Below are 27,135 nucleotides of genomic sequence, written 5' to 3'. Positions count from 1 at the left end.
TGTGTGCAAAGAGCCTTTTAGTGTAAGAGCCAACCCTGGTGTGCCCGCCGTGGTCAGAGCTCCAGGACAAGCCCTGACTCAAGGCCGCGCTGCACGCTGCACTCCAGCTGTCACTGGTTCATTCTTTCAATCCACAGAGACAAAAGGGCTCACAAACAACACGCAGTACTGGTGTACTAATAAAATAAACTTTGCAAGTCAAATCTGGACTTCAAACTGAGAGGGCTTTTGTCCCGGGCAGGCGGCCCCTCCTCTGGCAGTGGGTGCCTGACGGGCGCTCTACTAGTAGGCACGGGCTTCTTAACAGACGGCTTGGTGTCCGCTGACACGGCCGCGGCTTCTGCGTCTGGCAAAGAGCAAATCTCCCAGGCGGCGCTGCTGCAGTCTCTCGTGAGCCTCGCCGGGCTGGAGTTGATCACCTAAATGCTCACACACTAACAAACTCGGGCCTTCTTCAGCCCAAGCCTTCCACTGTGGACGCTCCCGAAGCCCTCGCACTGCTCTCCTTGAGAGCAGGCCGTCACTGGTCCCTGTGTGGAGGTCCTACCGGACAAGCCGGGAGCAAGCGTGTTTGTTTCATCTGCCGTGCCATGTGTGGGCACTTAAAAAACCTCGTTTCTAAAGAGGAAAACTGTCTGGACACACACGGAGCTGAGTTCAATGCTCAAACACCAGGATATAAGCCACTTCAGGAGACCTTGAGAAAAATGATAGTGTACTTTTTTCCAACAAAGCATACTCGTATTATTTTTTGCTTGAAGGGGGGAAGGTGGAAGCTAGATGGGTGAAGGCTGGGAGTTGAAAATATTATTTGATAAAATAATTATCTTTGCAAGCGACTAGTAGCCCTGGGGGAAAGAGGTCTGGGACCTGGCGCGGAGAGGCGCCCACCTCCTGAGCCGACACCCTCCGCTGAGCAGCTCACCACCTGCAGCCTGGGGCTGCCCAGGGAGGGCGCCAGCAGCCCCTGGCCTCCAGCCCCGCTGTCTCTCTTCAGGGCACTGGATCAGACACAGCAGATAACCAGCCAAAAAAAAAAAAAGAGAGAGAGAGAGAGACAAAAGACAGAAAGAAAAGCAAAAGAAAAGACGAGGGGGGCATGGGAGGGGCAGGAAATCCTAAAACCTGGACTCGGTGTCTTTCAAGCACTTCCATCCTTTCGTGCTGATGGCTCCTGGAGCGTCCGGGCTGGCACCGGACCCAGCACCGGAACGTCCGCCTCCGCGAGCCAGCGCGCTGGAGAGAAGGCTGCTAATCAGCTAAATGGAAACTGGAATCTGTTCACGCCGAGTCTCTTTTTTCCCTAGCACCAGAGGGACACCATAGTGTTCCCAAACACACTCTTGACATCATTTGGCAGGCAACCCGATTTTGTTGAACATGATTCATCCCTTAGGTTATTGTTTTTAATATTAGAAAGTGAGCTTTTAAATGCCAAAGAAATTTTGCAGCAGGGGACAAAAGATATTCCAAGTGGTCTCGCCGGACCTTCCACCAACTGTATCCACCAACTGGCTGAAAAGAAAACTGTCCCGTGGTGCTTCAGAAATGAAGCGGAGACAGAGCAAGGTCCAACTATTACCTAATGCGAGACTCTGGGCTCCAAGTCCGGAGTGTGGTGGCTCTGAACCCAGGCGGGGCCTCGAGCGGCAGGGACTGGCCGGCACGCCAGTGGGGCCGGGCTGCAGCAGCTCTTTCCAACGCAGACCTACCTCCTGTCCATGTTGCCGCTGACCATGAGGTTGGGAGGGCTGTCCCTGAGGTTGACACATGTGAAGTCTCCCAGCGCATTTCCCAGCTTCGAGAGGCAGCGCTCTGCTTCCAGGCTGTACACCAGGATCTGACAGGAAGAAAACATGTGGGTGATCGACCCCACACACCAGGCTGACAGCGACACATCCCATCTCTCCACTGTCCAGGGCAGTCTCCCCTCGGCTCCTGGTACAGAAGAGGCCACTGCTCATCTCCTGACCATTCTGGGTTACTGATGGAATAGGGATGTGGCTATTAGAACAAAAGGAAATGCTCAAGGAAGTAAGAGGAAAACCCAGAGCGTTCCTCAGCCAAGATGCAGACAAACTCCGGGCACACCAAAAAAGGGCCAAGCAGGAACCTTAGCTAGCCTGACTTTAGACGCCCTTGAGCAAGCTAGGCACAACTCTACTGCTGGGCTACCCCTCCGATCAAGGATTCCAATTTTTTTTTCCTCTTTCCTGGTACTGGGGATTGAACCCAGGGGCATTCTATCTCTGAGCTTCACCCCAGCCCATTTTTTAAAAAAATTCTGAAACAGGGTCTCACTAAATTGCAGGGGGCCTCAGTAAGTAGCTGAGCTGACCATGAGCCTGTGATCCTCCTGTCTCAGCCTCCCAAGTGCTGGGATTACAAGCAAGCACTACCACTCACGGCTTGATTCAGAGAGTTTTTCATTTTTTTTTTTTGCAGTACTGGGGATGGAACCCAGGGGCATTCTACCTCTGAGTTACACCCCCAGCCCTATTTTTTTATTCTTTATTTTGAAACAGGGTCTCACTGAGTTGCAAAGGGCTTAAGTAGCTGAGGCTGGCTGCGAACCACAATCCTCCTGTCTCAGCCTCCCGAATGCTGGGATTACAAGCGTGCAGCACTATGAGCGGATGATTCCAAGTATTTTAACAGGAAATCAGGGATTAAATAAGTAAGGGCCACTGGCTGCTTCTGATGTGGAATTAATGGGAACTCAAACCAGGAAGAGGAAGCTTGCAGAGAGCCATGTTGGAAGGGGAAGCTTGCAGAGAGCTCTTCCTGTGTGTGAAAGAATGAACAGCAGGCTTCACTCATGGGAGCGTTACCCTAGAAGACCCTGCAAGCCCTGGCCCCGCCCTCCTTGTTTACAGGGGCTGTTCTGAATGTGTGGGAGCACAGGAGAAGGCGCGCCTCTGGTCTCCAGGTGAGGCAGCTGTGCTGGGATGCTTCTGTGCGCTCTCTCCAACAAGAGTCGCCAGTAAAGGATAATTCCTAAGAAATCTTTCTGGAGATTATGTAAGTCTTTTGCTGAAAACATTTTAGCAATTCAATTCAGTTTAATTAACATTAAGTGCTAGTTACAGATCACTATGGTGGGCACTGAGGACAAAGTCCTGGCCCCCAATTCACAGTCCAAAGCCCCCCTCTAGCACAAATAGGCACCAAGTTCCAAGCATACCACCCAGTCTGCTGATTATGTGGCAAATGTTTTAATCACTGAATTTTTATAATTTTAATATTCATATTCTGTCGAGAGATCTCCTCTGAGCACACACATGGAGTATGACATGCTTTCTTTTTCTACTAACCTAGACACTTGCCAGTATACAGATTCTTACCTTGGGACTGTGAAGTTAATAATAAATTGTCTCCACTTTGAAAACCATTAATCTCATTGTCAGCACACATTTCTAACAAATGAATCTTTGTAACTTCCTGATAGTCAAAACACTACCATAATACTAATTAACTATTGCTAACAGCATCTGGAAGGGAAGATGACAATTTCAGAATTCAAAATGCTCCCTTAATCCGTAAGGACTAGAGAACAAACAAAAATACAGCTTAAACCAACAAAATTTAACAATTCTAAAATAACCAAAATCAGATTATTATTCCAAGTAAGAATACAGATACAAATTTCCTGTCTCCAGCAAAGACCTAAAAATCACATAAAATCACTCCTAGAGGGACAAAAAAAAAAAAAAAAAAAAACAGCAACCTGATGGTTTATTATAAACAGAACATTCTGTGAATGTTTCAAAATGGCTTGCAAAGACTTTCCCCGGTACTGGGAACTGAACCCGGGGGCACTCCCGCACTGACCTACATCCCCAGCCCGTTTAAGATTTTCGCTGGAGTCAGGGTCTAAGTTGCTCGGCTAGCCTGGAACTTGCGATCCTCCTGCCTCAGCCTCCCCAGTAGCTAGGGCTACAGGAATGCATCTGGCTCCTCAGAGAGATTCTGAACGTTTCCAGCACAAAGAAATGTCTGAGGTGAGGGATATGCCAATTACCCTGATTTAATCACCACACATTGTATACATGTACCGATGCCACGACTCTATCCCATAAATATGCATAACTACTATGTGTCAATGAAAAATGTGCTAATTTTTAAAAAGCAATGTTCTGCACCTGCTATCATTATAGAGACTTCGATATTCTGGACTCAGTATTTTCTTGGTTTGGGAATACTTCGGTTTCTGGAGCAGGAAGGCAGGCCTCCCGCCAGTACAACGTCCGTGGTCACTGCACGCACTGAAGCGGATGCTGAGGGCCCATGTCTGTACCTTTTCTGCAAGTCTGTTTGTTTGTTTTCTGACAAGTGGATGAGTCATCTCTGAGTGATGCAGGGAGATTTAATCCCTTGCTAAAAACACTCTCTGCAAATTCATCATAAAGACATCTAAGTCAGCAGTCAAGAGTCAAGTATTTTCTCAAATGTTCAATAATTCAACGAAGCAGGACGATCTGAAGAGTACCTTACCATGGCGTTTAGTTAAACACCACCGAGATTAGAAAGCGCATCACCGTCTCGAAGGCGGGTCTTCCACGATCCAGGTCCCTTAACGGCCTTTACCATGGCTCCCTCCCTCCCGCACTCCCTCTTTTAATAAGGCCCTCAGCAACTTAGTGAGATCATGTTTCAAAGTAAAATAGGCCATTTTAACAAATGGGACTTCATTCTCTCTGACTGCCGCAGACGAGTGGGATTAATTGTTCACGCTCACAATCCCCTCTCGTTGGGACCATGCATTAGACTCACGTTGCTCTTTACTGCCCTAGTTGGGCAAGTTTCAACCCGTGGTCACTCCACTCGTTCTCAGAGGTGCCCAGATATGCTGAAAGAAGGAAAGACGACCCACAGCGGCACCTTGGAGAAAACGCCGTGGGCTGACGTGACCAAGGTCAGCAGGTGTTCTTACGGACTTTTTAAGTACGAGGCAGGTATTACAGAGCACGTTTTCATTGACATTAGATGCATCTTGAAGAATCACCCAGCCAGGCATGCTTGAAATCCCAGTACTTGGCAGGCAAGGACAGCCTCAGCAAGTAGTGAAATGCTCATTAACTTAGCAAGATGCTGTTTCAAAATAAAAAAAAATAGAGCTGGAGTTGTAGCTTGGAGGTAGAATGTCCCTGGTTCAATTCCCAACGCTATACACAGAAGAAGAAAAAAATCTCAAAGAGCGAAACCAGGTTTAGACTGATGTTCCGCAAAGATGCCCATAAGAGATGCAGATGCGGTCCTAGGGCACTGGGCGCTCTTCCTTCTCTTTGGCTTTGTGGTCCATCTAGAAGGCAATGTGCAGATGGGCGCATTGTCTTTATTTTTACTTATTTGGTTTTTGTTGTGTGTGTGTGGCGCTGGGGCTAGAACCCAGGGGTATTTTACCTCCAAGCTACATTTTCAGCCCTACTTTTCTTTTTTTTTTTCTTTTTTAGTGGTACTGGGGTTCCTGGAAGCCCTTCTACCTCCGGGCTACACTCCCAGACCTATTTTATATTTTTGAAACAGGGTCTCTTACGCCAGCGCGGCTGGCTTCGAACCTGCGCGATCCTCCTGTCTCCGCCTCCCAAGCGCGGGGATTACAAGCGTGCGCCACCACGCCCGGCCCCTACTTTTCATTCTTTATTTTGAAACAGGATTTCACTAAGTTGCAGAGGGCCTCGCTGGGTAGCTGGGCTGGCTACGAAGCTTTGACCCTCCTGTCTCAGCCTCCCGAGTACTGTGATTACAGGTGTGCCCAACCATGCCCAACGTACATTGTCCTTAAAACAGGAACTCTGGCAGGAAGTTCTCAGAAATCTTAAATTACCTCCAACACATCCCAGCCTTAGATTTTTTTGGGTTGAACCTAGGGTAATTTTACCTGAGATATACTGCCAGCCCTATTTTACTTTGAAACATGATCTCACTAAGTTGCCGAGGGCCTTATTAAATTGCTGAGGCTGGCCTTGAACCTGCAGTCCTGTCTCAGCCTCGCAAGGTTACAGCTGGGTGCTAATGTGCCTCGTCAGCCTTAGAACCTTTTTTTCAGTACTGGGGATGGAACCCAGGGACATTCTCTGAGCTACATCCCCAGCCTTTTTAAATTTTTTTATTTTGAAACAGGGTCTCACAGAGTTGGAAAGGGCCTAAGTAGCTGAGGCTGGCAGCGAACCACAATCCTCCTGTCTCAGCCTCCCACATGCTGAGATTACAAGCGTGCGCCACCACGCACGTTCAGCCTTAAAATCTTACCTTTCAATTTTATCAGTTATTCTGACCTTTCTGAAATCTATTTCTAAATATCTGTGTCTGAATTCAAGCATAATAAATACATCTTGTAACAAATTATAACATAATAGGATTAAACAACCACAGAAAGCAGTAACCTTCTGTATATTTGTTTCTTAGGACTAACTACTTTCAACAGTTTGGCTATAAAGTTTTTAGACTTTCTGATGCAAATGCCCGTTTCCCTTTTATCTATGTGTCTAAGCTTTCTTCTCTTATGCATGGGGTTACTGTTTTACCACTTGTTTTTTCATCTGTTAGTATCTATAGATAGCTCTTGTTCCTCTGGCTGCATAGAATTTCCCGGTGCATACATAATTCCATATTGGTGAATATTTGGGTTTCTAATTTTTAAAGATAAAACAATGTTTTAATTCATTCAACAGTCAGTCAACAAATATTAATCATTTATTAATGCAGTAGGCACTGGAATGCACAGGGACGGCAGGTGACATGCAGAAGCCGCCTCGTCACCAGCTGCTGCCGCCCAGCGTCCTGCGCCTCACGCCCGGGACCCGCTGACCGAGTGCAGCTGTGTCCTGGCAGCCGGCATCTCGAGCAGCAGGGCAGCGCAGTCGGGAGGGAGGTGAGGACCACAGGCCTAACATCTGGGAGGCAGGAGCAGCTCCCGGGGCAGGCAGGCCTGGACCAGTGGGGGTGCCCAGCCGTGAGGCAGAGGGCGCTGCCTTCCTCGGGTAAGCTCCAGGCAGGCCGCTTCTCCGTCTGGAAGTGCACTGCTCCCCTCAGACAGGGCACTCACCGTGAAAGGACTACGGCGCCGCGGCCCCCAGCTCTGGTGGTGAACTCCACGGGCACTGGTCCTGCAAGCCGACCAGGACAGTGACAGGCACTAGGTCAACAACCGAGCAGCACCGCCGCCTAATCCTCAGAACCTGCAGGCCCCGTGGGGGGCAGGAGCTGGCAGAGGGTTCCTCACCTGCCTGCAGCATTTGAAAAACTTTGGGAATTAAAGACCATCTGTCTGCCACCATTTTTCTAAAGGGAAGTGACAAGGAGCAAAAGGCTGGGAGAGGCCAGACTGGACGGCGCCAGGAGCCAGGCCAGGGCGCGCTGGCAACGCGGCCAACCCACACCCGCTCCGCAGCCCTGCGCTTACGGGCAGCTCTTCCTTCCTCACTCTTGGAGTTACTCTCAAAGACGCCCTCCCCTCTCGTCAGGGTGGGCGCTGTGGACACTTCATCTGTATCCCGGGGCCCCCACTCCCTCCCAGGCCCGTGGCTCTAGACCCCAGTGGAGTCTCTGGTGGGAGCAGGTTCGGCGCGGCTCTTTCTAAGCACTGGAGAACCGTGTCTTCGACTCAGCTGGCCAGTCCTCGGACAGAAGCCCTGTCCTCGGCCCTGCAGCGTGCAAGGAGGGCCGTCGGGTGCCAGGGCCGTGTCAGCTGCGCCCACCACCCCCGTGTCGTGCTGAGCACTCGCGGGGCAATGCGTCCAGCCCTGCATGTCTACTGCTGATGACACGGCAGACTAGCGTGCTCAGGGAAACAGCACGAAAGACGCTGCTCCTGCATGGCTCCTGCGGAGCTGGGGAGTCAGCAAGGCGAAAGAGAGCCAGGGCGGGCTAGCCGGGACCCCTGCCAATGTGAGGCCCATCCAGCGAGCACAGGGACATCCCAGCAGTTTAGCAGGTGCAGTGGCACATGCTTGTAATCTCGGTACTTGGAAGGCTGAGGCAGGAGGGTCACAGGTTCGCAGAGCAAAATAAACTGAGGTTGCTGCATGAAGCTCAAACACCCACCCACTGGGCTTGGCCTGCCGCAGCTCAGCTCGGGGTAGAACACACAACCTGCACTCAACGTCTGCCCCCAGCGAGGCCAGGGGTGGAATTCACACTACCCACAGCCAGAAGAACCCAAGCTGAGCGAGGAGCGCATCTTCAGGCTGGTAACGTGTGCCCAGTACCTGGCCCAGGCTCCTCCGGAGAGGGCCTCGATCCACACCCTTAGGACACCAGCCATGTATGAGCTCACCACAGAAAATCCCAAATACAGGAAGAAACAACTTATCACAAGTGAGAGATAGAACCACAGCCAGATGAGATTCCAAGTATATGAAATACTTATCACATAAAGAATATAAAGCAAACATGTTGAAAAAAGTTTATAGATAATAGAAAAGGTAGCAAAGCTGAGCACACAGATTTGAAAAACAAAACATGAAATAAGAGTTCAAGAGAGAATCTGTGAACTGGAGACGGATTTGAGGAAGTGCTCAGATCCCGACGGGAGAGGGGAAGGGAAGTGAGAAAAATGAACAAAGAAGTGGAGAAGACTACGGAGCAGAGGACAAGCGCGCGCACGGCCGCGCGCCCACACGGCCCTGAGAGAGCAGGAGAAACTGCGACAAGATAATGGCGGAGAATCTCTACAACCGAAAAAAAGGAACACAAATTCCAACAGGATAAATACCAATAAGCCCAAACACTGGTATGAAAGCACGGAAAAATAAAAGCAAAGAGATGATCTTAAAAGCAGCAAAAGTCCTAAAAGACGACTTCAAGGACAGCCAACTTTGAGAAGTTGCTACTGAGGTAGCATCAACAGACGTCAAAACCAACAATGTCTTCACAAGGCTGGGGAAACATCTGCCAATCTAGAATTATAAAAGACCAGCAAAACTACCCTGGGAAAATGAGGAGGAAGCCAGGCGTGGTGGTGCACACCTGTAATCCCAGTACTTGGGGGGCTGAGACAGGAGGGTCGCTGGTTCGTGGCCAGCCTCAGCTACCTTAGTAAGGCCCTCTGCAACTTAGTGAGACCCTATCTCAAAAATAAGAACTACAAATACAGGGCTGATGGTCCAGCTCAGAGGTAGAATGCCCCTGGGCTCCATTCCCAGCACCAACCAACCAACCAACCAACCAAAAAACAAACAAACAAAGGGCCTTGGAGATGCTGTAAGGAGGCGAGAACAAAGATTCAAGTAAATGGACACAGACTGTGCAAACACTGACTGTGTACAACAAAAACAGTGCTGATCTGGAGGATTAATCAATACAATTAACACGATCTAGTCCTCGCCCTTCTTATTCTGCAGTCAAATACCATAAACGCGCTCACAGAGGTGCCCGATGCTCAGGGCACACTCCCGTGGGTACCTGCCTGGCGCCTGGCACACGGGAGGGCTTAGTGAACGTCAGATGAGAGAACAAAAAGGCAGGAGCACCACGCACGTGTGCCCGTCCACTCACAGGCGACACCGCGTGGTCTGTAGAAGACAGCTTCGCAGAGTCCAATGGACTCATCAAGGCAGTCTGCTGTCACCTCTAACAGCAGCACATGTCACTGTTTCCCTGACTGGCAAGTAGTTTCATTCAGTATAGATTTTAAAGTACAAGACTAGAAACAACCCATTTTTTAAAACACAAAAAATAAGAAAGAAAAAGGCCTATAAACCTTTGGGGTAGAATTTACTCTTGTAAACAAATGATGGTGCTATTGTAACCCAATATAACTATGACCCAGAAAAATATGAAACCTAACTACAAAACACTGCAGGATCTACACATCAATGTTGACACAAAGATAAGTCAACCACTTCTGTCAATTCATGGATGAGCTAAGATTTTTAAAAAAGGGGATGAGAAAGATGGACAATTGGGAGCAAGAGGGAGCTAGTGAGAAAAGAGTAAATCATACACAAAACAGCCAATAAAAAAAATAAAAAAGCAGTTAATATACATGAATAATGGATGTCTGATTTAAAAGCAGTTTACTCCAATATGATGTAATTTTTGACAATCAGCCAGAGAGACTATTTTGCGAGTCCCTGCCAGAGATAAGTCATAGCGTGAGGCTTGGTAAGCAGCCGTATCTGTGAACATGTGGAAAATGACTTTCACCACTGTCCCAAAGGTGACTTTCTGTTGGCAAACAGAGCCTTGCCTCTCAGGTGTGCTTCGCAGCACCAGCAAGATGCCAGGCTGAAGGGACGGCCCCACACAAGCGCCCGGCGCCGCCCCAGCAGCGCCCACGACATGCTCTGGCACTAGGCACATCCAGCACAAAGGGAGAGCAGCCTGGCTGCTTTCATGTTTAAGTTTTAATTGGAGTGACAAGCCCACAAGGCCAAGATATTTCAGGGATGGGACTCTGTTGCTGAGCACCGCCAGGCGCTGGGCAGGCCAGGTCCGTACGAGCTCCCACCACGTACGTGCCAACGCACCTGCAGCCCCCGCGGTTCCAGGACTGGACTCTTCCCGGGGAAGCAGTGCCAACCACACAGGCTGTGCCAGACAGGGGCTTTGTCCTGCAGGCAGATGTCTGCAAAGGACCAGAGCGAGGCTGAACCAACACCTATTGTGACCTAAGCCTGAAAGAAACCCGGACGCAAGCGTGTGTACAGGGGAAACCCAGCAAAAATCACCCGGCACTCTCCCCAGTCCTCTCTCTCTCAACGTGCCTGGGTGCTAGGAATGATAAAGGAAGTCAGGTCCGCTTGGTGGAGTGAGCAGAATATGGGTCTCTCTCTGCTTTGCTCTCTAATCTCTGTCCCTGTGCTAGAAAACAAGAGGGGTGGCCAGGACAGGAGGTGCCCCTGGTGAACAGGTGCCGCAGTGAGGGGGAGGCATTCACTCTCCAAGCAGTGCCTCCAAGAAGAGACTGGAGTCACAGGCAAACGTGTGACCGGGAGCTGAACACCCTGCTGTCCTCCCATGTGGGCCCCATTCTAACAAGGAGCCGTGACAGTTTCAAGACACTTCACAAATGTTAACCATGTGTATGTGCTCATAGCCCCGGGAGAAAAGGACTGTCATTAAATTAGCTTTACAGGGAGAAAATTGAGGCTGCAAGCCATGACATGAATTCTTTAAAGGAACTTGGACACTCAGATTACATGTGAGTTGTTTAATATGAAACTATCTGCACGTTACTGAGGTCAGATCACTGAAGCGAGTGAAAGTGGACAGGCGCTGTGGACACAACCCGAGCCGCGGAGGCTGGGCGGGGTCCACCGCAGTCCCTCCCCGAGGCGTGGCCACACAGCAGACCACGGGCACCCAGACCTGCTTTCAGGGCTTGATGCCCACTGTTCAGAATAGCCGGGGTGTGCCTGCCACACACATTCTTTTCTGAACACTTCCATTTGGGGATCCTAACCACCAGGAGGAAGACAGACATACGATGTAGTGGTATATGTAGTATATGTGGTATACGTGGTATACGTAGGCACACACCACTGTCTCCACTGTATGCATTGAGAACCAAGGCTCAACTCGCCCCAGAGCACACAAGTAGCAAGGCGCTGTGGCAACGTGAGCAGAGCCCAGATGCCCTCAGCCCGCAGCTTATTACCAGAGCACAGCATCTCCCCAACTCCATCACGTGTTTACTGATAACAAGTCCTGTGTACGGTGTGTTCTTAGGTACAAAGCCCGCCACGAGGCAGTCTCGCCTGATCCCCACAACTCCATAAGGCGGGTGCCACCCTTTCACTCAATCCACCTGGAGGTATCAGCTGGAGAAGAACAGGCATTTTGCCCAGCTGTAGGTGTTGGAACCAGAATTCAAACTTGGGTGGGTGGCCTTCACAGCCCATGCACCTGAAACCTCCACCCCAAAGAGCTCAGAGTGGGCCCAGGACCAGCAGCAGCGGCAGCTCTGGGCACTCATCGCATGCCAATTCCCAGGCATGACCTTTGCATGGGGCTGTCCATTCTATTCACCATGTTGCCCACGGAGCCCGAGGCCCCATCGTGAAACCCTGTGGCACATCTGCCTACTCTGCATTGTCGCTCCGGCTGCAAAAAGGGCTGCAGCTGCGGAGAGCCAGGCGGTACTAGTGGCAACTGTGCGCATCCACCCCCGACTGCTGCCCTCTGGCTAGGGAGGGCAGGAACTGTGTCCAAGCGCAAGTGCTCAGAAAGGGAGGCTCAGGACAGCTCCTCCAGGACGCAGGCCTCTGACGGGCCTCGGGGAAGGGGGGGGGGTCCTACTGGTCAGGAAGGAGCACAGCACACTCAGTCCTGTGCTGTCCTGGCTGGGTCAAGGGACTCACCTTGGGACTGGAGCTGCGAGCCAAGGGGGCCGACTCTCCACGCCTTGAAAGCCTGGCTGAGGGAAGGCACCAGGGCGCTGTCCACAGCCCTGGGCACGTGGTCACCACTCTGAAAAAAACTACAATGGGCTACAAGATGGACACAGGGACAGGAGAGTGTAAAGAAGGGGAAGGAGGGAGGCGAGCAAGGGAGGGACTGCAGCTTGGGAAGTGCCATCACCGCGCCTGCTGTGAGTAGAGACCAAAGGCCGCCCAGGAGCCAGTGGTGCCACCTGCAGGGACCTGCACACAGGTGGGTCCAGTCTCGAGCAGGACAGGCGAGCGGTGGCTAGAAGCCAGGCCACAGCAGAGCTGTCTCTGAGGGGGCATGCTTCCTACCCCTTGGGCCTCCGGGAACACACAGTAACCTTGTGGCTCCGTGAATGTAGATGGAGCTGGGTTTTCCTTCGCCTGTCTACAGGGGGCTCGCCCTGTAAATTAAGACGACACCAAGGGAATGCTTTGAAGAGTAACTTGGCGTCCATTAGGAGGACTCATCTGCAACTCAATAATTGATAAGTTACTTATAAACCCACTCTCTAACACAGTGCCTTAAAAAGACTGAAGTGTTGGGTAAATTAATAAATCATATTCATCTAGAAACTGAATAAAAGCAAAAGCTTTCTACTTTGTAATATTGTTAGTCTAGTTTAAGCTGCTATGTGTATTTGAAAACAGTGACTGTTGTAAGTATTCTGCGATTCAAACTCACACCGGCCATTGCTGTGTCTCTTTCCCCTGTCAACACCATCAGCCTCAGCTGCCCATCCTACAGGGAGCCCCGTCCACTCCCACGAGGCCTCCCGGACCACGACCCGGGCCGCACTGGCTTTACACTCACACCAGCCACGGGCTCTGCCTGATGGACTCCAGTGCTCGTGGGCAAGGGAGGTGCAGAGGAGCCCAACAAGGACAGGACCCAGCCTGCTATGGACCCTGCTATAGGACCTGCTGTAGGACCCACAGCACATTTCCACCGTGCCAGGCATCATCCCAGTTTCAAATGGGGAAGCTGAGGCGAGCAGCTTGCCTGGGGTTTATCTGACGGTAAACCCACGCTCGCCCCATGCTGGCAGGACCACGACCCTAACTGTAGTGAAGGTTAGCTTTTCCCTGTATTTCCTTCCTAGAGCTTCGCCACTCCCCTTCAGGTCCACCAGAGATCTTAGGTCACTCCTAGCTTCTACGAGAAGCAATGTTCCAAGAACAATCCTTCATACACAACCCTTCATCACTGCACAGAACATCTGGGGCTCCAATCCTCCAAGTCAGTTCTGCTCTGTCTTGAGAAAGCCTAGGGCACGGAGAAGGTGTTTCAAAGTTTTCTCTACAAGTGAAGAGCGTTTTATTTTTCTTATTATTTCTTATTAACAATGTGCTAGCAGTGATATCAAGTGTCAATTCCACTTAACACTAAAGCATATTCAAATGCATTTGAATCTTCATTTCTCATCTATTTTTTTTTTTTTTTTTGGTGGTACTGGGGATGGAACCCAGGGGCTTTCTACCTCCGGGCTATACTCCCAGACCTATTTTTTTATATTTTATTTGGAAACAGGGTCTCACTAATTTGCTGAAAGCCTCACTAAGTAGCTTAGGCTGGCTTCGAACCTGTGTGATCCTCCTGTCTTGGCCTCCCAAGCGCGGGGATTACAGGCGTGCGCCACCACGCCCGGCTTCTCATCTATTTGTTATACAATTTTTCATACTCTGGAATTTACTAAGTTCACACAAAGGTCTTCCTATGGCCAAGTGTCCATCTCAATATGGAAAAAAACACCTTTATATTGCTAAATTCCACGCAAGGACCACAAGGCTGGGCTTCTTGAGAGGCCGCGCTTGGCTCGTCTCTATTCCGGTGACAATCAGCCACCCAGTGTGCGGTATGTGTTCAATCAGTATCGACAACACGGTCTTAACAACAATGCATCCTTGCAGAGTCGGCATCACTCAATATCCCAGAAAGCTGGTCTCATAGAGCTGTTTTTCTAAAATTTTTCAAGAAGAAAATAAAAAAATTTAAAGGTTTAAGGTGAAAATGAAGATGAAATTAGGTATTTCGTGAACCTTTAATTATTATTTGTCCTTCTTGTAAAATGCCAAGTCTTTATTCTCCCCTGAAATGCAATCTTGATGAAAAGAAAAGCTGTATTACCTGCTGTGGTGCAGGCATGGGGGAGCACGGCCAAGACTCAGGGCCACTGTGGTTCTGACTCCAAAGGCTCTCTCAGACATTACAACTTGTGACGCGTACAGGCAACCAATCCAGCGTCTCTTCACGTCCGCGCAGAGGGAGTGACTGTCATGAGACGTCAGCAATTATTTCCAGTGTGACGTAAGCTGAGGCAGCAGCGCCAGGCAAGCGCCTTGCCGGGCGCGTTCCAGCCTCTGGGTTACCTCACCCACATCTCCTGATTCAGGACGCGTGCTGCGTGCTGCTAATACAATCTGCCACCAAATGCCAAGCACTTCAGAACTAAAGTAGAAAAGATGTCCAAATACACGGAGTGATGCTAAGAGCCCTAAGTGGAAGAAGCACGAGGCTCCTCAACGCAGCACTCTTCACAGGCAATTCTGTCTTCTAGCCCTCCACCTCTGGGCGCGGAATCTAATTCAGGCAGCAAAAGAATTAATAAGAATGATCTGGTACCATAAATACGTCTCATACACGAAAGTTTTGACAGACTCGGGAATTATGAGACACAAACCAAATGTGCAGGGAGGTCTGGGTGCCGAGGGCCACGTCAGCAGTGCATGGACTGCACCGGAGCTCAGTGGGAGGCCGGGACAATCACGTTTCCACCTGGACGCCTTCCACGGTCACCTGTCACTCGGAAGGTGCTTCCTTTAGTGTCACGTGTGTCCCTGAAGTGTGAGAATCCAAAACTCAAAGGAAGAGATCTCGAGGCACTCCTTCTTACCACACGACACTAACTCAGCAAGGCAGAGGAGCGTCTGCTCGTCAGCAACCAGCATGGCCGTAGAGACGGATCCGAAGCACCGGAGTCCTCGCCCAGTTTCAGAATCCCTCGGCTACTCAGATCCTCAGCGGTCACAGGTAATAGAAAAAGTGTAAACTACCTAGTCGCCTCACCAAAGAATCCAGGAATGCTGGTGCTGCCCAGGGCCAGGTCAGACATCCAAACATTCTCATTTTACAGAAGAAACAGACAAGGCGGATTATCAGCGCAAAAGAATCAGACACCCTCAAAAGACACCGAGTATGACAAGGAGAGAGACCCTTCAGCCCATGCCACAGTCCTTCCTCCAGGACGCTGGTCTGTTACAGCTCTAAGACCTGCTGCACTGATTCTAGAAGAAACCATGTGGCCTAGTCATTCATCCTCACAAGAGAGCTGCAAAATAAATAAAGCGAAGGGTAAAAACAATCTGATCTCAGTACATCCTCTGCCTCATTCTGCTGTGCTTTCAGTGAGGCAAAAGATAGGGCATGGGATGTATGGCTATTGCCCAAGCCCATCATGGCCAAAGTTGAACTCCGACAAAGGGCAGAATCTGTCACGGTTATGAAGACACATACCCCTTGACCTGGCAAGTATATTTGAGGAATTAATTCTACAAATACATTCATGTGGACCAAGTGTTGTCTGCAGCAGAAAAAGACTGGAAGCACGCTAACATTCTTCAAGAGGGAGCTTGCTGAACTAATCAAAACAGAGCCATCCATGCCAAATTATAAAATTCTGAAAAGCAAAATAACACCAGGAAGATCTTTTCTGTATCATAGTAAGTTATATCAAAGAAATAGAAATGCAGGAAAAGGTGCAAAAAATATTTTACTGCTTAAAATTTTTTAAAAGGGAGAGTTGAGAGAATGTATAGTAGTTGGCAAACTAAGTACATGAACTATCTCTGGAAGGACTCGTAAGAAACCAGCAACAGTGATTTGGCTCCAGGAAGAGAAAATGGGTGGCAGGTTGAGCAGCGTGGGAGGAAGTCTCCCCACTGCACACCCTTCCTCCTGTCTTTTTGACTTCTGAATCAGGAAGATGCTTTACCTATTCAACACATACTTTTTTTTTGTTCTGGTGGTACTGGGGTTCCTGGAAATCCTTCTCCGGGCGGCACTCCCAGACCCATTTTATGTTTTTATTTGGAAACAGGGTCTCTTAGGCCAGCGAGGCTGGCTTCAAATCTACGCAATCCTCCTGTCTCCGCCTCCCAAGCGCGGGGATTACAAGTGTGCGCCACCATGCTCGGCTAAACAGATACTTTTAAAAAAGATTTTAAAAATCTGTTTTTTTGCCAGGCATGGTGGCGCATGCTTGTAATCCCCGCACTTGGGAGGTGGAGACAGGAGGATCATGCAGGTTTGAAGCCAGCTTGTCTGGCTTAAGAGACCCTGTTTCCAAATTAAAAAGTATATATAAAAAATAGGTCTAGGGGTGTGGCCTGGTGAAGGGTTCCATCTATCCCCAGTACCACCAAAAAAAAAAAAAAAAAAAAAAAAAATCTGTTTTTTAAGAAAGGAAAAATATATTACAGCCATTTTTCTAATTCCGTATGTGGCCAAAGAAAATGCTGGCAAAGCCAGGTGTGGTCCCTAGTTCTGACCTGCCTGCCCCAAAGTAGACCCATTGTCCAGAGCATAGCCCTCTGAGCCCTCTACCTGAGCTGGAGGACGGGAGCCAGCTGCACTCACCTGCCTTCCGTAAAGACGAAGCAGAGGAGCTTCTGCTCGTTTAAATGGATTCATTTCCTTAGAAAACGGTGTTTATTGACAGAGCTCGGTTACTTGCTAAGCACCAGTGTATCGAGGCCTGCGTAATGCTGCTTTACGCCGTGCTCGGTGGGTACCATGAGGGCGGCACGGCTCGCTGCTGGCTAGACTCGTGAACGGACGGTATGAGCTGCCAGTGCTCACTGCGCACACAGCTGTGATGCTGTAAAAGGCCGATGCGGTCCACACGGCGCAAGGACATCCTCCAGCTAAGGACAAGGACATCTCTGGAGCACTCATACTAGGCAGGGAGATAAGTTCCTGACTAGAATGCCATTTCAGCATTTGATTTCACTGTCTACTTTTATCACAGCTAATCAATAATGGACTAGCGAAGCCCTAGTTCTGCACCAGGAGCAAACGAAGATAAGCCGGGTGGGCCTCACAGGGCCTTCATCTCAGTCCTCGCCCTACGAGCGAGCCAGAGGCACAGCATAAGCCCCTCTGTGTCGACAGCTCCAGCAACCTCTGCTGGAATCACCTCACGCCAACCTAATAGGATGGGCTGGGCCTCCTGCTGTCAAGCTGACGTGCAGATATGGCCCAAATGTGGTGTTCACAGGCAAAGGGGCACGAGCACTGCGCGTGAGGCCACTTGGGAAGTGTAACAGCACACTATCCATAGAGGGATGATACTGAAATGTCACAGCTTAACACATGGAAATGGCTCACCGTTGTTACGTTCCTTAAAAATAAAGGTTTTTCCGAGGGAGCAGAAAATCCACTGAAGACAATGTGATGGAAAGCCACTGGGCATTCATCTTACTCTTCCATGAGTGGCGTTCATGCTGGAGAAATATCTCAGGGCAGTTATTACCAGTCACCACACACGAGTGTCTGGAGTCGTGGCGCTGCACTCACAAAACCTCTGGACGTGGACCTGCTACTCCCAGCCTTCAAGCGAGTACTTCGAAGCATTCTTTCATCAAACTTTCTTCCTTTCCCAATTTTAAAGCACCAGTGAATAATTTAAGGAACAATATATTTTAAGAATAAATTTTAATAAAATTAATATATTCATCAGCTTATTTCATAATTAATGCTTCTAATTGGGTTGGAAAATCTTGAGAGGCATCCAAAAACGCCTACTTACATCTGTAGCTACAGGATCCTTCCAGAGCTGTGGCTGCAGCTCTCTTGTGAAGTGTGTGCCTCGCACACACACAGGAGGCGTGTTCAATCCCCAGCACCCAGAAACCAGCAGAGCAGGGGGGGCACTTCCAGTCTAATTGTGTACTATACTATCCTTTTGCTAGGTAGTTCCTCAAATTTATCTATGATGATGATATCACTACAGGAATGGATTTATTTGGATAAATCAAAGAGAAACAGGACCTGCCAGATTAAAAACTTATTAAAAATATGAAAAGGCATGGTGGTGCATGCCAATAATCCCAGTACTCAGGAGGCTAAGACGGGAGGATCACAGGTCCTTGGACGGTCTCAACAAGTAGCAAGACTCTCAGTGACCTAAGCAAGACCCTGAACGCTGGGCACGGTGGTGCACGCTTGCAATCCCAGTACTCAGGAGGCTGAGACGGGAGGATCACAGGTTCGCGTCCATCCTAAGCAACCTTGTTATAAAATAAAATAATAAATTAGGGCTGGGATGTAGCTCAAAGATAGAATGCCCCTGAATTCAATCCCCAGTATCATACACACACACACACACACACACACACACACACACACACACACACATATGCACAGAACCTGTTTAAAAACAAAAAAATAAATAAAAATATAGAAGGGCTGGGGTAGCTCAGGGGCAGAATGCCCTTGGATTTAATCCCCAGTACCAAACACACACAAAAAAAAGTTTAAAAGGTGCTAGGGGTACAGCAGTGATAGACTGCATGCTTAGCACCTGTTCATCCTAAGTTCAACCCCCAGCATCACAAAAAATAAAACATCAAAAATGTGAGGCTGGGCGTGGGGGCGCACGCTTGTAATCCCTGTGCTTGGGAGGTGGAGACAGGAGGATCGCGCAGGTTCAAAGCCAGCCGCGCTGGGTTAAGAGACCCTGTTTCCAAATAAAATATAAAATAGGTCTGGAAGTGTCGCCTGGAGGTAGAAGGGTTTCCAGGAACCCCAGTACCACCAAAAAAAAAAAAAAAAAAAAAAAAAGAAAGAAAGGAAGGAAGGAAGGAAGGAAGGAAGGAAGGAAGGAAGGAAGGAAAAAAAGAGGAAAACTGGAGCTGGGGTAAAGCCCAGTGGCAAAGCACTTGCCTAGCATGTATAAGGCCCTAGGTTTGATCCCCAGTACTGCAATTTAAAAAAAAAAGGACTTTTCAAAGAATATGAAAAATTTTAAATGTAAATCATTTCTTCTCTCTCAGCAAATGGGCTTGCTAGGGATCACAAAGTCTTTTCAGAGCTTGAGGAAGGAACTGCCTTAGGAAGACACGTCCTGCTCCTTCCCCCTTCGCGTGAAGATGAAACTCAGGAGTGCCATCAGCACAGACTTTCCGGCTCAGATCTACCAGATCTCTCCAGCACAGGGCTGCACGCGCAGAGTTCACAGCGCACCACGCACCACCCACCGGCTTACCCGCCTTCCTGTGAAGCCTGGCACCAGAGCCCCCGGGACTGGCTCAGCTGTACAAGCCATGCTGCGAGCCCAAGTGAGATCTGACCTTGCGGGCCAAATGCACAGGGCCAAATGTGCAGAGTCCAGCCACGAGTGGCAGAGACACCAGGAGGCTGCAGAAGTTCCCTCGGGAGCCAGGCCAGTCTGGAGCTTTGACACCCCTCCCTTCAACCTGCAACCATGAGGCACTCCATCTCATGTCTCACACATGAGCAAGCAGGCGTGAGGGTTAAGCAAGTGCTCGGGCCACAGAAGGTACTGGTGACGGCGTGGGCAGTGCGCGGCCAGAGCCTGGTCTTCTCTAGCCCACACGCCACAGTGTGGAGAAGTGACCTCCTTCTTTAGGAGAAGGACATCCCCAGAGCTCAGAGACATTCCTTCCCAGGGTCCCGCCAACTGCTCGCAGTGTCGGGAGCAGGCAAACTGAGAGAAACAAAAACCAAAGGAAGATTCCATTCCCTCTTCCCTGGTCCCCCTTGACAAGGAGTTCTATAAGACTGAGCGCTCATCTACACAGGACAGTACAAACCTACAAAGTGGTAAAATTTAGTCATCATTCAAAGAATTTCAATTAAAACCTCATCTCCCTGCTTCTCACTTGGAGTATCAGAGGCACTTTTAGGCAGTATTGGTGAGAATGTAATTTTTTTTTTTTTTTTTGCAGTGCTGAGGATGAACTCAGGAGCATTCTACCACCAAGCTACACCCCAGCCCTAGTTCTTTTATTCTTTATTTTGAAACAGGGTCTCACTGAGTTGCGAAGAGCCCTGCTAAGTAGCTGAGGCTGTCCGTGAACCGCGATCCTCTGGTCTCCAGGATGCTGGGATGACAAGCGTGCGCCACCACGCCCGGCTGAGAACGTAAATTTTGATGCAACCTTCTTACAGCTCAATTTGGAAGTGTGTGTGTATCATCATCTCAATGTACACCGCAGATGTGCTGCACGGGGCTTCTGCAGTCACGCGTGCAGGGCAGCACTGCGTGAGACTGTCGCACAGCAGAGCGACTTGGGTGTTCGCCACAGCCCGCGGCTGGCAGCATCTGCTGGGACGGGCAGGGGCTTGGTATGCTGACGCGGAGCACTCTCCGAGGCACGGTACTGAGTGAAAACACTGCATCCAGAATAAAATCAATGCTAGGATCCCATTCCCAGAAAACACACTTTTAGTATACAAATATACCTGACTTATTTTAAATTTTTCCACATAAGTAAATAAAAGTTATTAATAGTTTCTTGTAGTAGAGCTGGAGGAGGGAGGAGAAAGGAAATACGCACTTTTCATTTTATCTTTTTAAAGTGCCCCTTAATGTCTCAACTGCCTTGTAAAAAACAAAATCTGTGCTCTTTTTGTTAACAGTGTGTGTCCTTTGCTTGCTTGTGTGCTTTTACCTTGTTTCCTTCATACACCCACCCCAGGCTCTTCACTCCAAAGGCCACCTGGGTGGAGGAGACATCCAGACACGTGGCTGGCTGGCCGTAGACGTGATGGAGGGTCCGGGCCGAGTCTCCAGCTTTCAGAAGGTACACCAGGTCTCCAGCAGTGGCTATCGCCACAGGATACCGCTCAGTGTCTGGAACTATTTCAAGGTAGTCCACCTGTTAAGGAGTAAGAGCTGCTTAATGCTACAACGTCGTCCTGACTTGGTCAGAAACAGCCACTTGCTCCTGAACCATAGTGAGAAAGCCAGCAACCCAACAGTAAGGTGGGCAAAGGGACCACTTACAGACACTAAACACAGAGCTCCTGATCAAATGGAAGATGCTCATCGTAACAGAAGCATCCCTGAAAAGTGCAAAGCCAGGTGGGTTACCGGCAGAGGCTGAGACAGGAGGACTGCAAGTTCAAGGACAGCCTCAGGGCTGGAGGTGGAGCTCAGAGGTAGAAGCTCCTGGGCTTCATCTTTAGCACCAAAAAAAGAGAAAGAGGAGTACAAACTGGACGTGGCGTCACGGAGACCCTGCTGTCACTGGCTGCACCAGTATAAACCAATGAGTCTGGGAACAGTCAGGCTGGAAATGAAGGTGTGGGACCCCGCGTTTACTGAACTTACTTGCTGCTCGGGGGTAAAATCTGATCCAGCTCATATCAAGGGAAATCTGGCAACACTCACCCAATGCCAAATGAATTCTGTCCCAGTAAGTCCACTTCTAGGAATGTACTTGCAAATAAACCCACACATAGGAAAATGATGATGGACAGGGCTATTTGCTATGGTGCTATTCTGTCATCGCTCCAAACTAGAAAAACCTACGCATCCATTACCAGCGGATAACCGAGTAACTAACAGTGCATGCGGCCACAGAGGAAAGCATGCAGACATTCTTTATAGACTGACACCCAGAGACAGCACTAGGAAAGGCTGGGGGAGTAAGAAAGCAGGCTAAGAGAATTCCCAGTGTGCTGGCATGTGTGTAAGACGGGCAGAGGAAGGTGCAATGCACCTGGCTTGAACACACCCGTCTTCAAGGAGGAAGGGATGGGGGTTCCCCATTGCTGGTGTTAGTGTGTGTGTGTGTGTGTGTGTGTGTGTGTGTGTGTGTATGCATGCACACATGATGAGGAGGACTGTGCCCGGGGATGCTCTATCTCTGAGTTACATTCCCAGTCCTATTTTATTTTGAAATAGGGTCTTGCTGAGTTACTGTGCACGGGCCTCAAACCTGCAACCCTTCTGTCTCAGCCTCCCAGGAACTGAAATTACAGATGTGCACCACAATATCTGATTTTATTGTGAACCATGAGGGTATAATAGTTATTATTTTTTTAAAAAAAGGTTTTACTTTTGTACAAGAAACTGATAAAATAAATTCTACTGTTTCAAATTAGCAAAAACATATTTAACAAATCTGTACAAATACCAACAATGTGTTCCCTAAATAACAATGAGTTATTTGCTGTCTCCTGGTTTCTGTGTCAGGCAATGATCGTAGAGGGTCCGGTTGGCCATCCGGGGTAGGAAGACCATTACAAAAAGCTCTACGGTACTCCTGACTGCGCTACTGCTAGGCCTTTCTCCGATTTGCACAGGGTGAGGAGCACCTTTTAAGAATAACTTGTTTTGCCGGGCGTGGTGGCGCACGCTTGTAATCCCAGCATTCGGGAGGCTGAGACCTGGAGGATCGCGGTTCGTGGACAGCCTCAGCTACTTAGTGAGGCCCTCTGCAACTCAATGAGACCCGGTTTCAAAATAAAGAATAAAAAATAGGGCAGGGGGTGTGGCTCGGAGGTCAAATGCCCCTGGGTTCCATCCCCAGACCCGCAAAAAAAAAAAAAAAAAAAAGAAAGAATAACTTGTTTTTCTCTCTGCATGAGTGGCACATTTCTTCCTAGTGCAGTTTACAGACAGCACTGCCCTGATCGCATGCCAGATGAGTCCAAAGCCTGAACCCTGAAGACCATCAAGAGGTGAAGAAGAAGCCGGGCCTAGTGGCGCATGCTCATAATCCCAGCATTTGGGAGGCTGAAACAGGACAATCATGGTTTGCGGACAGCCTCAGCTACTTAGTGAGGCCCTTTGCAACTCAGTGAGACCCTGTTTCAAAAAAAAAAAAAAAAATAGGGCTAGGGGCGTAGCTCGGAGGTAGAAAGCCCCTGGGTCCCATCCCCAGTAGCCCCCCCCACACACACACACACGAGGTGACAGAGAGAGTAAACATCGGGTGACTCGGGGCCAACTGTGTGAGCAGCAGCCCAACACTAAGCCCTAGGTCCACCTCAAAGGACAGACGCTCCAGGCTGATACTGCTAACCTGGGCACTCGGCCATTGCTCAGGGGGCTGGGAAAGACAAAAATGGTCCAGGTCTATGGGGCTGGGGGCACCTTTTCCAGGGATACCCAGTGCATGTGGCAACTCCTCCCCAGAGTACAAAATAATACATAAAGAGTGTTACCAAACACACCTCTGACACTGGCTGCTTGTTTCATCTCTCTCCTAAAGCTTGTTCTTTATTTTCCTTAAAATGACAGCCCGTCTGGCCACTTAGTCACCTTGGTGTTGGATTTTGACAGACCAAGAGGCTCAGACTGACAGTGGTTGTGCCACTTGCCGGGAGCTGCACTGCTTCAAAAGCCTCCGGCCTCTGCCAAGACACCGCCTCACTGCCAAGCAGGACTTGCGTGTTATGAGGGACTGGCATCTGGACTGCCCCAGTTCATATAATTACTGCTGGTCAACAGTGTCCTTTAGCCAAAGACCAAACAATAAGTGCTATGGTAGTTTTGAGAACAAAGAAATATGGTACCTTCACATTTTTCTAATAAAACCTCAAGATGGGGTGGCAGAATCAGAGAGTTCTAGGGGAATGCTCCTCCCAACTGCAGAGGCCTAACCCCTGGGTTCTAGAGCTCTGGGGGGGTGGGGGCGGTGCTGCCATCACTGATGAAGAAAGTGTAGGATAGAAAACTTCCTTCCATATGGACCTGGGTGACACTAGTGACCTAAGCTTCACTTATGCAATCAGCCAGGAACTGATCTCGGGCTCGCAGGGGTGAGCTTGCCACGTTAATCTGGAAGAGAACCAGGAGTGATGACGAGAAGCCCTGGCCTCGAGTCTGTCCTGAAGTGTGCGTGTTTTGTGGGGTGTGTGCTGGCGGGGTTGAGGATCAAACTCAGGGCCAAGCATGGGGCTGTGAGCCACGCCCCGGCCCGGCCCTGGCTTTGAATCACAATGCCTTAGCCCCCAGATCTGGATCAAGTCAATCCACTGCTCTGAGCCTCTCTTGACTCCTTGGTAGATGGGGAAAATATCACCTATTTTGCAAGACTGTTGTGAGATTTAAGGATGTAAGACTCACAGGACGCCCCAGGTGAGTGGGAGCTGTCAATATCATAACTCTCTTCTACTGGAGCCAGAGATTCTAAGAATAAAAAATAAACTGAGCAGGCTGAGAGCTTACCAATTTCTGCACTTCGAACTCTGCAGCTATCTGCCAGTAGCCCTCCTCATTGGGGTACAACATCACGACATCGAAAGCAGAAGCTGTGGCGACAGTGACGTCTTCCCGGCTGAGGGCCAGCGCCTGTATCCTGGCGTCATGCTCAAAGCGATGAATGGGATACCTTCCAGTCCTCAGATCCCAAATGTTAAGGAATCCTAGACAGAAAGAAACCATGCAATTATCAACAGTCATGCAACAATTTTGTCTTTCAAAGCCCACCAAGAGTTCACTGTGTGGCAGTGACCAGTCTATGGCTGCTGATCTGCACCTGGCCCCGCGGCTCGCTGCTCCGGGACTTGGAGGAGTCACTCCACAGATGTGCGCCTTTCTTCACCTGTGACACCAGGTGAAGTGTTAGAGATAACATCACAGGTAAGTGTTAACCTACTGCGCAGGAATGGCGAAGACAGAACACTCCTCTTTACTTCTGATTTCTACAGAGTGCCCATGGGGTATAAAGCATATTCCATCCGTCAATAATACCAATATTTTCTCTACTGCTCATGCACAAACCCAGTTCTATTTCCTGTAACTTCCACTGCTTAGAATAAAGCTTTTCTTTTTCTTTTTTTTTTTTTTGTTGGGGGGGTAGTACTGGGGATTGAACCCAAAGATGTTCTACCTCTGAGGTACACCCCCAGCCCTGTCTTATTTTTATTTGAAAACAGTCTCGCTAAGTTGCCTCAAATCTGCCGCCCTCCTGTCTCAGCCTCCCAAGAACTGCTATCACAGACACGCACCACCACGCTCAATTGCTTTTTTCCTTTTGTGATCCATCTCCCTTTCTTTCTTTCTTTTTCTCTTTCTTTCTTCCTTCCTTCCTTTCTTTCTTCTCCTTCTTTTTTCTTTTTTAGTGGTACTGAGGATTGAATTCAGAGACATACTATCTCTAAGCTACAACCTCAGCCCAATTTTATTTTTTACCTTGAAACAATGTCTCACTAAATTCCGGAGGGCCCGCCGACCTGCTACTATCCCATTTCAGCCTCCCAAGAAGTATTGGGGACTACAAGCGTTGACACCTGGATCTTCTTCCTTTTTTCTTGCCTTGCACTTTGTCTCTAAACTGTAAAAGGCCTTGAATTTAAACTCTTACACATGAACAGAGTTACAAGAAAATAATACATCGGGGCCTCTTTGCAAGACTTTCAAACTGTTTGTGGGCTTAGGAGGTGATCACAAACAGGCAGAGACTTCCTCCCGCTAAACGCTCAAGTGTAAATGTAGTGCTCTTGTCTGAGAATCCTGGCAGGTCTGGAGGATAAGCAGATCAGGAAGGCTTCATAGCACATTCCCCTGGCAGAGAATCTGGCAAGTTCTTTCAATTCTGACTCAAAGAGAAAGATGTGCTACAGAAAGCACCAGTGCTCTGCCCTCCACAGGACAGAAGCGCGCCATCCCAAGGTGCCTCACGCTAGCACAGGCGGCTTCACCACCCCGAGGTGTCACGCTAGCACAGGCGGCTTCACCACCCCGAGGTGTCACGCTAGCACAGGCGGCTTCCAAGTCTCCACGTCCCATTTGTTGCCACCAGAGTCAGGAGAAGTGAAACTGCTCCTCTCCTTGAGCTTCCACATGGGGGGACACTGACTCGTCTCTTTGTGTCGAGCGCTCCCTTCCATCCTGGGGGAGCAGCACTCGTGCACCTTGTGTAAGAGAAGAAACGAGCTCTGGGTGGCTGGACGACTGGTCCAGCGCCACTTGGTTTGGGATGAATATAAGCTGGAATTCAGCCGGGAACGTGCAGGATGCATAGCTGTATTTACATGTGCATAAAATAACTCAGCCTACCAGTAAGTACCACACATCAACAAACTCACTCAGTGTTCTGCCAAGCACGGGAGCCATTTGAACTACGGCTCACACTCAGCACACATGGAGTTTATCTATAAACACGGTTTTCATTATTAATCAAGTATTGGTTTTGTTGGCATCACTGTTCCAACAGAATTGGATGCAGTAAAACACACTTCACCAAAAGTGGAGTTTCACAGAGCGATCCCAAGAAGGGTCTTTGGGAGAAAAAAATAATTCCAGAGCTCCACTGATCTAATGGCTGGAATTCTCCTGCGTGCAGGCCGTGTCTTTACCAATTCTTCGACCACCAGTGGTACTGCCGGCGTCACCATGCAGTCTTCCGACCTCACTTTTAGTGCCCGCACGCTCAGGACTGTTATTTCTTCTCGAAGAACTCACCCTTCATCAGATGCAATGGCCCTTGCTGGGTGTGGTGGCGCACGCTTGTAATCCCCGCGCTTGGGAGGCTAAGAAAGGAGGATCACGCAGGTTCGAAGCCAGCCTCTGCTGCCTTAAGAGACCCTGTTTCCAAATAAAACATATAAAAATAGGTCTGGGAGTGTAGCCTGGAGGTAGAAGGCCCCTGGGTTCCATTCCCAGTACCACCAAAAAAAAAAAAAAAAAAAAAAAAAAAGCAACAGCCCTTGCGCCCGGGTGTAACCTTTGCTCTGAAATCCCCTCCGTTGGCTACTGCCATGGCCCCTCCAGTGTCCTGAGGACTG

The 27,135-nt window shown here is 49.3% G+C and overlaps 1 protein-coding gene across 2 annotated transcripts in view; it reads right to left on the bottom strand.

Annotated features, from left to right (window-relative positions):
- The window catches only part of FBXW8 (F-box and WD repeat domain containing 8), a gene marked incomplete at both ends in the record, with an annotated part of 109,240 nt that overhangs the window by 12,271 nt on the left and 69,834 nt on the right, over positions 1-27,135 (bottom strand). For both annotated transcript variants that reach the window (XM_080717439.1, XM_080717440.1), the window contains 3 exons: positions 1,713-1,840; positions 21,066-21,272; positions 24,575-24,771. In XM_080717439.1, coding sequence (XP_080573565.1) covers positions 1,713-1,840; positions 21,066-21,272; positions 24,575-24,771 — 532 coding nt within the window. The remainder of the gene's footprint in view (positions 1-1,712; positions 1,841-21,065; positions 21,273-24,574; positions 24,772-27,135) is intronic.

The sequence above is a fragment of the Muscardinus avellanarius genome (genome assembly GCF_963383645.1).
Source record: "Muscardinus avellanarius genome assembly, chromosome: 21".
In the NCBI taxonomy this organism is placed as follows: domain Eukaryota; kingdom Metazoa; phylum Chordata; class Mammalia; order Rodentia; family Gliridae; genus Muscardinus; species Muscardinus avellanarius.
Note: the sequence above shows the minus strand (reverse complement) of the source record. Positions and strands in the feature narration are given on the sequence as shown.